The 14971-nt window shown below is 29.9% G+C and overlaps 2 protein-coding genes across 2 annotated transcripts; one reads left to right on the forward strand and one right to left on the reverse strand.

Annotated features, from left to right (window-relative positions):
* Nucleotides 1-5038: 5038 nt before the first annotated feature.
* On the reverse strand, nucleotides 5039-5821 carry LOC108563426. The gene is made up of 2 exons (XM_017922095.1): nucleotides 5744-5821; nucleotides 5039-5694 (listed from the first exon to the last, which is right to left on the reverse strand). The coding sequence occupies exons 1-2, from the start codon at nucleotides 5801-5803 to the stop codon at nucleotides 5050-5052; spliced, it is 705 nt and encodes a 234-aa protein (XP_017777584.1). The 5' UTR covers nucleotides 5804-5821; the 3' UTR covers nucleotides 5039-5049.
* Nucleotides 5822-13215: 7394 nt separating this feature from the next.
* LOC108563419 (retinol dehydrogenase 11-like) lies at nucleotides 13216-14555 on the forward strand. The gene is made up of 3 exons (XM_017922089.1): nucleotides 13216-13368; nucleotides 13417-13777; nucleotides 13834-14555. Exons 2-3 carry the CDS (start codon nucleotides 13502-13504, stop codon nucleotides 14518-14520), a joined length of 963 nt encoding a protein of 320 aa, XP_017777578.1. The 5' UTR covers nucleotides 13216-13368; nucleotides 13417-13501; the 3' UTR covers nucleotides 14521-14555.
* Nucleotides 14556-14971: the final 416 nt, after the last annotated feature.

The raw sequence follows: 14971 nt of genomic DNA on the forward strand, positions 1-14971 counted from the left end.
GTGTCGAGCCATTATTATTATAATTGTTATTATTAATTTAGTGTATTAACAAACTATAGACATCCTAGGCGTCTCTTAGTCTTATAAACATAAATATCAGCATAAAGGAATCTCTACCGTGATTCCAGTTCGATACACTTTAATATAAACAAAGTGGACCAAGCGTAAACATTCCCTTCGATACTCCTATACCTTTACTTCGAATTCAAGTCTTTATAATAAACACATAATGATCGTTACACGTACATTCGTAATCGATCATCTTTTTCATATAAACAAATGCATAGGAATTTGTCCCGGTCTTATAATAAACAAAACCACCGATTCCCGTGGAAACGCTTAATCATCAATATATACAAACCCTACTCCCGATCACAACTCCCACCCCGTATTAATAAGAATTAACTTTGTAAGTAGAATAAGTATTTAGAATTAGTTTCAGTAAAACGTTAATATGATGAGCATAGTCTCAGTAAAACCTTCAGACTGAAAGAGTCTTAGTCAATCTTTGAAAGTATCTACATTGTATTGGAAAAGACCCCAAGAGTACCAATTATAATAAACTTGTTTTAAACCAATTGAATTACTTAATTCCTACAACTGAGACTCCACAACTACAACACCAGACAATATTCCACTGTGTCCAGAATTCCATCTCTGGGACACGACAGTCTATTATTTGAAACTGGTACCAGACACTATGTCAAAATCCCGACTACCATAATCCCATTTTGACATAGTTGGGATTTCGATATAGTCGGGATTTTGATTGTCGGGATCATGATAGTCGAGATTTCGATACAGTCGGGATTTTGAACGTCGAGATTTCAATAGACGATCTTTCGGTCCTTGCGATACAGACTTGCGATATATACCCGATAATTTTCACTATTATTTTTTATAAAACTTTTTCAATGCCATTTAATAAAATGGTGATTATATGATTGTTTCTATAGTTTCGGAAAAAAACTTATTTAATTTTGTCTTTCTTTTCATTGCTAACAATGTTTTCTAAAAAAAATCAATAAATATAATTAGGACAGAGAGACCTAATAGCCCTGCAGCAGATGAATTTTATTTTTATTGTTGTAATTAGTTTTTTTATCATTATTATTTTTCATTAAATTTTATGTCTTGTGGATGCTAGGTCATTCTTAATTACGAACATTGGTAATTTATAGTTATTTTAGTTCTAGGTAGATTAAATATTTTTTTATGTCGTGTAATTTTATTTAGATGAACGATGAACGATGGCCCTATTGCTGCAAGCACCGCGAGGGCTCACAAAGGACCTGGCTTGAAATATTTGAACCTGTGACCACTGACACGTGGGTTTTGCGACTTAACCATTCGGCTATTAGTCGCCCGTAGATTAAATATGACTAATTTTTCTTAAATTATTATCTTATTATGTATCTTCAATAAGTATTTGTATCTTAACTTGACAGAAACCAACACAATATTTCTGAACTTAACATATATTATTCAATATTTCAAATAAATTTAACATAATTGAAAATTAACAAAAAGAAAAAAAAATACTGGATTTTTCATCCGTTTTACGATCATGTTTATAAAAAAGGCGTTCAGTAAAAACATCTTGACTTGTTTTTTTGAAAGTCTTTCTTTGGTAACACGACAGCAAAACGTGATTTTTGAATCTCAGACCAAAAATAAAAAAACATGGTCCCTCGTCAATCTACCAAGGTCATCTAGGTAACAAATTCTTCAAGAATCATGGACCAACAGTTGTATTTGTGCTCCAAAATGTAAATTGTAAACACGTTGCGTGCGATCTACACTAGAGTGTAAATATTTTAATAATAGTCTTATTTCGCCAACCAAAAAAAAATACATGCTAAAAATGTAGACCACACGCTATATAGTAACACCATTTTTTATATTGAAGTAATTACACAAGATTAATTTACGTCTACCTAAGATTAGCACAGATTGCCCGACTTTGAGTATATACTTTGATTTTTTGTTACACCTGTGATCATGTCTAAAAAATCGTCGGTTCAAATCCTGGACAAGCCAGGCCCTTTGTGAGCCCTCTCGGTGCTTACAGTCATCGTTCGTCATGAATGGATAGTCAAATGAAAGAGATTCAGAATATGGACCTTGAGCCAAGTCGATGGACAGTGACAGCAGATACACAGACAGAAAAAATAGTGGAATCGCAGAGTATCAAGAAGTTAACCTACAAGAGGACAGCCAACCAAACCAACAAATTACAGAAGAATATAATGGTAAAAACTTCCATTGGGAAGTTACCAAAAAAGAAATGTCTACCGCCATTAGATTTAATTAATATTCGCAGGAATAAGATTGTAAATTAAATATACTGTGACATAATATTATTAATAATAATAAAATAAAAGTATGAATTAAAAATGACATGAATTATTGAACCGTCGGTTGAAATATGTTTTATATAATTTTATTCCCTGTTGATAATCATAATCTTAAAAAAACATTTGTAAATTTAGTTTTTTTAGACATCTTTCAACATATTTTTTTTAGGTATTGGAACACCACAACTAATTATGTGATGAGATTAGCATCAGTTATATATAAAAACTACAAAAGTATAGATTTAAAAATAAATAAACGTATTTGTAATATAAATTAAATAGAGGACATTAGTTATGTCTCATCAGCAAATGAATAAATTACAGTCTGGTTTAATGATAGTTACTGAAACATGTAGAAATAATTAAACATAAAAAATCTGTATTTACTTTCATTTCATGTCTCCCAGAATTTACGTAAAAAATGGTTTTCGTTTATTGACGAAATCTGTTGCGTTAGACCTGCGTCTATGTCGCATCATTTAAAACCGAATTTTATCGCCTCCATTCATTAGGGTCTAAAAATATCGCATTTCGCAAATTATTTAGCTATTGCTAATTGACTAAAATTTGCACAGTTCGGGTCTATATTTAGGTAGACGTTTACCCGAAATAGATTTCTTCTGTCCCATTAATATAGACAACAATTAGAAGTGTGCGATAAATATTGATATTGTCAATTGACGGACGGCGTAGGAAGAATCCACACGGACACGGCGAAATCAAATCCACGAGCAAACAGAGTGTGGTCGTAATAAGGTGTAAATTGCCACCACGAGTCGATTTAATGATACACTTTTTTTCATTTTACGCCGATTCCATATTTCCTGTTCGTTGCGTAACAACGAGGATGAAGATTTAATCCTGGGTCGATTAATAAACATAAAAAAAGCAGAGTGCTATTTCTAGAACGCCTTTAATTGTACCTTCCAGGTAAACAACTACAATAGATGTGGTTCGATATTATCAAGAATATAATGTAATCTTTTTAATCTCTAATAGGGAATTAACTATTAGTGACAACACCAATTTACTGTATATATTACTTGAAATCATTTTTTTTTTTGTAAATATTATATATAATTAAAATCAATATTAAATATTTAAGTTTAATAATTAAGTCTAACCGGGAACCAAAATTAACCGGATTTCTTTAACAAAACCTGAACGTAAAATTGCTCAATTGAAAAACCGAAACATCTGAAATGGTACACAAGTCTTATAATTTAAGTTTTAATAAAATATTATTTAATGTATAAATAAAATTGATTGGCCAGATTATAGAAAAAATAATATCTGAAATCAAAAAGAATAAAAAATAAAACAAAATAATATAAATTATAAAATAAACTCTGAAAAAAAAAGATATATCCCATTTATATATAGTTATAAATGGGATACAGCTATCCAAAGATCTAACGACCTTAATTGATGGGGTGGATGCATCTATTTTGATTTTGGATACAAGAGATCGTTTGTCGATTTTTAAAACCCGTTTGTGGAAAGCCGATTTTTTGAAGAAATTTATAAAATTCGGTTTTTGATCCTAGACTTAAAAAATAAAAATCAATTATTTGATTAAAAAACATATTTTGACACATAATCGCATATACTGGAGACATTATCATAAACTCAAGTAATGGAGCGCTGACCGATACAATAACTGTTTGTATACTCAACTACTCTTCGCCAAAAGTGTCCATTACATTGGTATCTAGTAATGAATAGGACGTTTTTGTGCAAGAGAATATTGTCAATTTCTGCAAATTTTCTATCTGTTTGAGCAATAGATTTATAGACATTCGTTCCTTTTTAAAATAAGAAATAAAATAATATTTTATTTAGATAAATATGTCTGTTATTTGTTTATCTGTATGGTTTTCTATGGAGTAAATTTGATTTTGTTATAGTTTTATGTAATATTTGTTTTTGAGATTTTATTTTCTTATTATATTAAATTTTGTATAAACTTAAATAAAAACAAAATAAATTGTAAAAATCCTATTTTTTGGGGAAAAATACTCTATAACAAGTAAATAACTAATTTATTTTTACCACCTTCTTCATAAGTATACAGGTCCGTTGTTTTGACATGTCTCTAAATATATTTTGATATTTACTCTTTATCGCTATACTATATTTGCTTCTGAGATTTTCCTACCTCGAGATTAGTGTTTACTATATAAATATATTAAGAGTTTGTATTCTATATGAAATAAATGATTACTTAACTTTAACCTACCAAAATTAAGATAGACAAAAAATACAAAATTTTCTTGAAAATAGTTTTTTTCCCAAAATGTAAATCATGGATTCTTGTCAACATCAACAATTATATATTAACTCGATAAAAATTGTTAATTCCACTTGATTATATAAATTTTGATATTTTATATTAATAATTACTATTATCGATTACATTGTCAATTATAGTAAAAACAAACTAACTATGTGGCTATAGTCGTATCACGAAAATCCGATACGAAAAAGTTGATTTGATCTTCAAAAACCAACAAAAATTTGTTGGGACCCATAAACCCGAAAAGGTGTAGAAAAGGGGCTAAAAAACTTTTGTTATATGTAATTATTTTTAACAATATCACATTTTATACATTTATACATTTAAATATATAAATTAACAATAAATAGTAAACAAAACATAATTTAGAAAAATATATGCATCCTACTAAACACTTTATGGACTTCCAAGACACTTGTAAACATCCGCGATTTTCATATCTATTTTTTCCAAATATTCATCTAAAGGACACAATTCATTGACAGCATCGAAATCACTGATGCTTCCCAATACATCTTCAGTTTTTTTAGAAATAGCATCCAATAAATATTCTTTCTTTTCATTCATTTTTGTCAACATTTTATCTTGGCACATCAAGATACATTTATCTATACCTTTTTTAATATCTTGCAACGTATCTTCAATCTCAATTCTTACTTCCCAAAATTGGTTATCACATAACGTTTTAGTTATGACCGGCACTGTTTTAAAACACTGCCTAACCTCCGTTGATGAAATATCTTCCAACTCTGAAAAATATTCCTCTATATCTTCAATGCACTCTGTAACAGAAGTACCTAGATTCATAGCAATTTCTACAATTTGCCTAATTTTCTTCAAAGCTTCATCCAAAGACCTATCAATGGTATACATAGCATATTCATATTCGTCGTCTACTCTGATCTCGAAATATTTCATATTGTTATCTACAATATCAATATGTTCTGATAAATCTATGTCGACAGCGTCTTGTATCTTTGCTAATTCTTGTTTTAGTTTAGCTTTGCTTATAAATTTAGCTTCATAATATGATGATAATACCTGTAAATAAATATTTATTATTAAGATTTTAGTTTTCCTAAAAACTTACGTGAGGTATTGATGAAAATAATAAAAAGAAGTAAACCCATTTAAGTAAATTATCCATCATGTGCTCTTAATTACTACTCGATTCGTTCAAAACTAATTTAAATCTAATAAATATGTATCAAATTGACTTCCTTGAATTTAAAGATTATGAATCTATCTAATCTTCATTTAGATACTGAGTAAACAAAATATGAATTATACATATTTTTTTACGAAAATCTGACAAAACAAAACAGATAATTCGAAAACTATTTATATTATATCAAATAGAATTTTATACATCTATTGTTTTTGACTTTTGCAATTTTTCGCAATAACTTATTTACTTGCGGTTTATTTTTAATTTTTAAATTTAATTCAGACCTAGAATTTCAAGTTTTTAAAGCACCAGGTCTCATAAAATATGTAACGATCTTTTGAATGATGTATGTCATTAAGAATGTAGAGCAATTTTGCAAATAATAATATTTAAATTCGGTATGCTAAGTTGTGAAAATATAGTTTATTTCCAAAATTAAAAAAAACTGAACTGGTTCATATCGTGAGGTAAATAAAACTTGAACAGTAGAGTCCAACGACCTTAAAATTTGATCTTTTTGAAATATCAATAAATAATATGTTTGTGTAGATTGTTAGTTCCAATAATATGAAGGTTACAGTTCACCGAGCTAGAAAACCTTTTTATTAACTAATTGGTTTACCTGCACGTTTATTCATGTAACGATAGATTTACATATTTAAATAATATTTTTTGTAGCATTGAAAATTGCATTTTGTAAATATGACCTTAAAACTATCTAAAAAACATTATTAGCGTGCATAGAGTGCACTCCTTTTTTTCTTTAGTACGTGCAAAAAAAATCAATTAGTAAATATTTATAGAGAGTTTTAATGAATTTGGGACAAGCGGATTTCGGGGTGAAGGTTCGTCGTATCGCCTTTTTTCTGTCCATACCACTCACGTAAAATAGATATGGTTCGTATCTTTTTTTTGGTCAATGCCAATAAGGACAGATCACTTCCGGCCTGGGCACAGCCTTCATCTTTTTTTAGCACGTTAGAGAGAATGTCCATCCATCTATCTCCTTCTTTCATATCAGATCGTTATTTTGTTTGGAACTGTAGCTGCTTGTCATTAAAGCGTGAACAGCTTTGCTTCCATTGTGTGATTCAATTAATGGCAGATCGGATTGTATAAAACCGAGTTGCAGAAGGATCGAAAGAGAAAGGGTGTGAGAATGGGAATTACGCGAAGAAGTGAAAAAATGCTTTTGTTGGGGGAACGAAAAAATCATGTAATAATGTATGAACCGTTTTGAATATTCATCGGCTAATTGCGGAAACCTTGCTGCCTTCTGTTTCTCTTCGTGTCTCGCAGCAAGGACAATCACTTCAAACGCATTTTCTCTCTTAGGAGACTTAATTAATTCCGATACGTTTTCTTTTTATTATTTCGTTGCTAATGTCTTTTCCTCCGGGTCTCTCATAATTGATGACTGAAAAATGTATTTTATCTGTTAGGATTTTCAATATAAAGGGTTACGTTCCGCATGACCTTTACGAGTAATCCTACTAAATATACATTTGCCATTTGCTTCAATAGATTGTATTTAATTTGTTGAAGAAATACATATTGCTTTCATCATTTGACGGATTTATTTTCTTCTTAAGCCATCTTCACGTTTGTTTCCAAGGTTGCAGAACATTAATATTATTACACGAAATGTGATTGTCTTAGCTTAATGAAGTAATTTAGATGTCTTTAGTGCATTCGCTTCAGTTAATTACAATAATAATCGCTAATTAAAAGATTAAACAATGCATTTCTTCGTTAATCGGGTCTGGGTCGGGAAAAATCATCTCTCGCTAATTAACGGAGTCTAATACTTGCTCTTGAATTAATCATAATTTATAGCGCTAAACATATAGTTTTAGAGCAATTATCGCTTAAAGTTAACACTTACTAATATGGATGGAAAATGTTAATACGTAAAATCGTTTACATTTTTTTGTCATGTTTATATTGATGTTCTTAATCAGCGAGACGTTCGTTCGAGTGTACTAATTGTTGATCCTTTGTTGCGATTGATGCGATAGCATTTGCTCGATTCTCCTAATCGAATCCAGATCGAGTCGGATAGCAACGCACGCTCTCCGATCCCTGTTTACGTTTTCAATCTCGCGTATTAGCATAAAACGTCGATTTAGGTTTTTGCTCAATCGGCTATAAATCGATACGTATCGATTTCATAAAATCGAAGCGCGTTAAAACTAAAAGAAACAAATGGAGAAAAATAATTGACGGGGAACTCTTGCGCTTAGGATAATTACATTTGCATGTGTGGAGACATAATTTATGCTTCGATGAGAAAATCTATGACCATATCCAGTAATGAAAGCGTAAATGGTGTATCAGAGCTATATGGAAAATGGTGAAGTAAATACTTAATATCTACTTTCTTTACATTTTCTCCTTAATGCTTATATAGCACCTCACTCAATAAGTTTGTAGGATGACTAATAAAATAACAACTTTTGGGCAATATTCAACTTTATTCATCAACATAGTCTTCAAGTGATACATTCATTCCAACACTTCTCTAACATTTCGATATCTTTCTTGTAGAACGATTTATCTTTGGCCTCAAAATACCCTTCAGTTTCGGCAATCCCTTATTCATTGGAGTCAAATCTTTCCCTTGGGCATTTTATTTATGTTTGCAAATAGGTAGTAGTCCCTGGGAGCCAGATCTGGAGAATACGGTGGATGGGGAAGCAATTCAAAGTGCATTGTCTTAGTGAAAGAGCTCTTTCATCTTCTTCGTTTGTGGTCGTTTTTTCGCAATTTCTTCCTTCATCACGGTTCTGGACCCGCACAAGACGGGTTAGGAGCCCGATAGAAGAGAAGTTTGCTGATCTGAGGTAGCAGAAGTCGGAGTTCTTCGTGTCCAGAAAAGGAAGTGTCGCCCAGAACCTTCCTACGTCAAGGACGTCAGATTTAATAATTTGCTTTTTCTTGTACGCGATCTCTCCCTGCTCACTATTACATACAATATATAATCACAGCAAAAACATAAGTCAAAAATATAAGTGACAATATAAAAAAAAATGTTGATGATTTGTACTATAAATGAATCTTACAAATAGATTTTTGATTATTCCCTTATTATTATAAATAATGGCAGTTCAAACATATATTTTTTTATATTATGTTTTTATATCGTGTCACAAAATATGTTAAATTTTATTAAAGAAAATATATGGTCGATAGTCCTTTGAAGTTATAGTAAATTTATAATGAAGCATACTAATAATACAATCGGCTATGGGTCGCAATCTTTTCATCTTATTTAATATCTATTTTTATGCATTTATGTTAATTTTGTTAATTATGAGGAAGAGAAAAATCTTTGGTAAACATATTATGTATATCTTACTAATAATTTCTTTATAAGTTTATAATTAAAAAATAGATTTATTTGCAATTTTAACAATGAAAATTCTGAATCCTTTGAAACAACAATAATTATATATTATTTAAAAAGCGTTATTGACTTTAATCATAATGTGATACATGTGCTGCAAATATAATCCAAATATAAGGAAGTTGATTTACTATACAACATATGCTGCGAATGAATATTGCACAGAAAAGATGGGAATAATAATATGTAATAAAAGATATGTCGAGATGAAGAAAATACGTGCTAACAACATATTCAAAGTATCCCAACAGCATATATTTAGGATACAATTTGCTACAGAAAATTGCTTTTGAAGCATTCCCTGTACTTAGTGCTACACCATTTCTTATAAAAAATAAAAAAACACCATTAAAATTATAAATTATTCTATTGCAAATATCACTCATCCTAATAATTCCTTATAACTTTCAATTTGTGCAGCCGTAATTAAGTAAAATACTTAAAATATACTTTACCAACTTAAATCTCCAAATATTAATCCTAATTTATTGAATAAATACACCAAAATACGATATCCTAAAATTCCTCTACACACTCCTCCTAATGATCTCCTTTACTCCAACCCCAAAATAGTCCAACATCACCTCCCTCTCTAAATTCTGTGTCCGTCGAAATATCCTTCCCAAATATAAATATCCCACATTATCCCTATTCCAATACCTAATGTCTCTCTGTTGATACCCACTTGTTCATACTTTGTATTGATGTCTGGCCAATAAATTATTATTATTAAATTGAATAAACAAACATTTCTTTTTGATGACATATCCACTTGACACTTTATATTAAATGTACGAAAGTCGTAGTTTAAAATATTACCGTAATTTCATATTTACATACTACGTAATATAAAATTAAATATATATTCATAGTTTGATAAAACAATAGTGATCTAATAGTATTATGTTTGAATCAGTGAAATAATTTATTTGTATTCAATACAAATTAAAATTGAATTGGCACAGAAAATAAAAAACAAACAGATTTTCAAATTTAAGTCATTGCAAATAGAATAGATGTCTAAGTCATAGAAATTCATCAATGCGCAATACTTTGAAATGATCTACTTACAATTACGGATATAGCAGAGAGAAAATTTAAACGATGTGCATAAAGAATCAATTAAAAAATATACGATGACAACAATAAAATGCTATGATTATATAAAAAACAAGAGCTTTAGTAAATAATTTTGAAATATAAGAAAATTGTAATTCTACTTTTAATAGCTAACAAAAAATAAGTAAATAGAATATTACTTTAGTACAGTAGAACCTGTTTTTGTGCCGACCTTTTCAATTTTTTTTGTGCGGTTTTTTTATGCGGTATATGAAATCCAACCAATTCCAACAGCGTTGGCACCTTTGTAATGTTTTCTATCAGTGTGCATATTACTATCAGTGTGCGTATCATCACAAGAAGATACGCGTTTTGGATTAAAATGAGAAAATTAATGTTTTTAAAATGTTTCCATTCGTAATTTAATTACTTATTTTGTTTATATGCACTTTCTCATGTATTTCGTAAATCTTTGACGTATTTTCGCTTAACAAGTTTAATCCGTTTCAAAATTTCCGGATTTTTACACGTATAATGAAACATATTCAAAAATACAGATAATATGTGTACACAAGTATAAAAAATGATGTAGCAGACGCTCTCATCGTCACTCGTTATACGAAACGTCGCTTGTTAAGCGAGTCATTTTGCTCGTTAAACGAGGCGCTCGTTAAGCAAGGTTCCACTGTATATATGTTTTAAATAGTGTGGGTTATTGGCGAAATCCGTTTGCCCGCACTATGCGAGCTGTACTTCTTTTCCCTAAATTTAGGAAAAATCCCAAATGTCCGGTTTCTAACTGTTAGAACCGATTACTCGAACTTAATTACGAACTATTGCTGTATTAAATAATTGTATCTATGTTTTGAGAGAAGTCAAATTAATTATTATTATAAATTATTTTTTAATAAAAATGTAATATCATGTGAATATATAATGTATCCACTCATGTATGATTTTCATCTGCAAACAAAAAGATATCATTTTTAAGATCTACATGACCTTTGGTCTTGTTGTAAATGTCCTCCATTTTTATTTAAGACAATCACTTTTAGATCTGATATAAACGATCTTAATATTATTATACTCCTTGGCTTCCATGCGGCATCTGAACTTACTTATACAATACATTTTTAATATTTTTAATGTTTACATGTATTTTAATAAATTTATTAAAAGTATTAGAAACATATAAAGCAGACAATTAACGAATATTCATTTGCTACAGAGATAATAATAGTGAAATGTAATAAAATTAACAAACTAAAACTTTACACGTTCCAAAAGTTTGATAATATTTTCGTTAATATTTTCAACCAGTCATATAATTGTTTGATAAGTTATCATCTACAAATACTAGTACCCGTGCGTTTCCATGAGAGACTCCTTTCTCCAATGTAATGACGCACATGGTTAATGTGCAATTGCCCGAGCAAATCTTTCATTTGAAATCGAGTACTTATTTTTAGTTCTTTTAAGGTTAGTGCCGTTAGCACATCTTATTGGCAAAACCCAAATGCGTTAAATCGTCAGGCAAATCCCATAACGCAATTAACAGTTGCGTATTTCTAGTATGCATTTCGCATAGAATCCCCTTGTTTAATCCGGTTAAATTACCTTCACACAAAATACTGCATGTAATTTCAAATGATATGCTTTCCAGTATTAACGTTATTGGTTTTAAATGATAATTTTATTAAGTCTTCATTCGTGATACTTATTTTTTATTTTTAGAGAAAGCGGTTAATGAAAATCATGTAAATATTATTGTAATTTTCTACACTACGTTTCATAACTGATTTTTTTTAAGTTATATAAGAGCATTTATAAACAGGAAAACTATCAAAACATCTGTTTTTTTTTATATAAATTATTCATATTTCAGTAGTCCAATTAAATCGTGTAGCTATAGTCAAATCACAGGGTAGCAGAAATAGGGTTGTAAGAGATATAAATATATAAAAAAAAATATATATAAAATCTCTTGAAAAATATAGTAAATAAATTATTTGATTCGCTTTCTGCTCGGTTAAATACCACAACTGCAAATAGATTTTAGAAATACAGTGGAACCTCGCTTAACGAGTTTAATCCGTTCCAAAATTTCCGGATTTTTACTCCTATAGTGAAATACTCGTATAGTGAAACATATTCAAAAATACACATAATAATGTGTACACAAGTTTTAAAAATGATGTAACAGGCGCGAAATTCGGGACTTCTCTTCTCATCGTCACTCGTTATGCGAAACGTCGTCATTTTTCTTACAATTTATTTTGCTTGTTAAGCGAAAAGCTCGAAAACGTAAATGCTTACGTTTTCTCATAGGCTGTAATCTTTTTAATATTTATCAAATAAAATAAATATGAAAATACTAAATAATATTATTGGCAACCAATTTAACTCTCTTCTTAAATGTATAGTACTCATGATACAACTATAGTATTCTATAATGTATTTTTATCCTATCTCTCAGAAATGTATTTACCCTTATTTGTTCATATTGAGAAAATATGATTAGTCTACAATAAAATAATGACATATGACGATACAAATATAATTGGATTATAATAAAAAAAATATTGTTAAAATATAACTTAATATAACATCATTGGACAGGATACAAGGGATACAAGTGAAGAGGAACCTCGCTTAACGAGGGCATAACGACCATTTCGCTTAACGAGCAATATAAATTGTAAGAAAAAAAACTCCAAAATGGAAGGCATTATAGTAAATTACATTAGTTCATTAGGCGAAAATTGTTTCACTATACCAGTAAAAATCCGGAAATTTTGTAAAGTTCCATTTCATAAAATAAATATATCAAGTTTTAAATAGGCAAGCAGCCAAAGAACACTGTTGTAACATTGGTTGCCAATTACGAAAAAGAAAGACTACAAAAAAAAGACGTATATTATTAAAATAGCATACTCAATCAAATGAAATTTGAAACATACATTTAAACTAATATAATTATATAAGATTATTGGACAATAAAATATTAGAGCAGTAGTGCTAGATGAGGCTAGATTTAACTAAAATCTTGACATTTTTGAAGAGGCGTGAGGGACAGAGGGAGGTATGATAATACAAACCAATCAATCCGTCCATTTGACATTTATTTTAGAAATAAAAATGTAGCAAAAAAGAACTGTATCACTTTAAAACCATAAATACAGCCAACTTGCAGTGTCATTGTCGTTAGTTTCGAAATGGCGTACACGGTCATTTTGTATGTAGCAAGTGCCTGCTTTATCTTATATGGAATCAGGAAGCACAGAGAAAGCAAGTGGGGAAAATGTAATAATAATGTTAAATTGAATGGCAGAATTGTTGTAATCACTGGAGCCAATAGTGGTATTGGTTATGAGACTACCAAAGAACTTTCTCGTAGAGGGGCACGTGTCATACTAGCCTGTAGAAGTAGTGAAAAAGCTGATGAGGCCATGAACAATATCAAAAAGGAATTGAACATGAATCCAAAATTGGTAAAGATCTTAATAAACAATATACTGATGTCATTAACAAACAACATTGTTTCTAGGAATTTATAGAATTGGATTTGTCATGTTTTCAATCAATACACTCTTTTACACAGGAAGTTATGAAGAAGTACAAGAGAATTGATATGCTGATTAATAATGCTGGTGTGTCATATCCGAAAACATCAAATTTAAAAACTACTGAAGGCTTTGAAATTCACATGGGGGTCAATTACTTGGGTCATGTTCTCTTGACTAATTTACTTTTGGATCATTTGAAAGAAGGTGATAAGCCTAAAATAATAAATGTTAGTTCATTGCTTCATCAAAAAGGAACTTTGGACTTGGAGGATCTTAATTATGAAAACAGACCCATTCAACGTGCATATGCTGACTCAAAGCTGGCCTTAACTTACTTTGGCCAAGAATTGGCAAAAAGGAATGCAGATGTTAATGTTTACAATCTTTGTCCTGGTTGGGTATACACCAATCTGTTTAGATATCACAAATACAACTTTTTCTATACTTTGATGGCTCTACCAATTGCTTTCTTTTTTATGCGGAGCAAGAAACAGGGAGCCGAGACTGTCATCTATTGCGCTACTGAGCCTAGATTGGACGCAGAGACTGGACAGTTTTATAGGAATTGCACTAAATTTAATTCTGCCTATCAATTTGATGATGAGACAGGCAGAGAATTGTGGGATGTTACTACAAAGATAATTCAAGAAAAACAGCAAGATTATTGATCGAAATTATTTAATAAAGATATTGTTAATAGATATTTCATATTTGTCATTCTATCTGTTTTTCTTAACAAACTATAGATAATGCAGTTTGTTGAGTCTAAACAAAACAAAAACTCTAAAACAATAAATTAATGTACTTGATAAATCTTAGTACCTAATTGGCAGCCTTTTTAAAATTGAATAAAATTTGTTATATCATAAAAAATATCATCAATGTCAACATTTAAGATATTGATAACCCTATAAATCTGGAAATTAATCTGGATGCGTTTACGCATTGTACTGCCTTTTGAACCTAGTGGGGCATTATTATAATGTTCTAAAAAAAATACCAGGAAAGAGGAATTTTCCTTTAATTTGGTTGATATGTCTATGAATGAATTTTGATAAGCCATACTGTCCCATGTTGACTACAAATTTCTTGTTAGAAATTTAAAGAGTTTCAAAGAAT

Source organism: Nicrophorus vespilloides, unplaced genomic scaffold (genome assembly GCF_001412225.1).
Source record: "Nicrophorus vespilloides isolate i.1.1-1 unplaced genomic scaffold, Nicve_v1.0, whole genome shotgun sequence".
In the NCBI taxonomy this organism is placed as follows: domain Eukaryota; kingdom Metazoa; phylum Arthropoda; class Insecta; order Coleoptera; family Silphidae; genus Nicrophorus; species Nicrophorus vespilloides.

Coding starts and splice junctions, on each gene's coding strand:
- LOC108563426 (XM_017922095.1), bottom strand. CDS start 5,803: ATGATGGATAATTTACTTAAATGGGTTTACTTCTTTTTATTATTTTCA. Junction 5,695..5,743: donor TATTTTCATCAATACCTCAC/GTAAGTTTTTAG, acceptor ATTTATTTACAG/GTATTATCATCATATTATGA.
- LOC108563419 (XM_017922089.1), top strand. CDS start 13,502: ATGGCGTACACGGTCATTTTGTATGTAGCAAGTGCCTGCTTTATCTTA. Junction 13,778..13,833: donor TGAACATGAATCCAAAATTG/GTAAAGATCTTA, acceptor CATTGTTTCTAG/GAATTTATAGAATTGGATTT.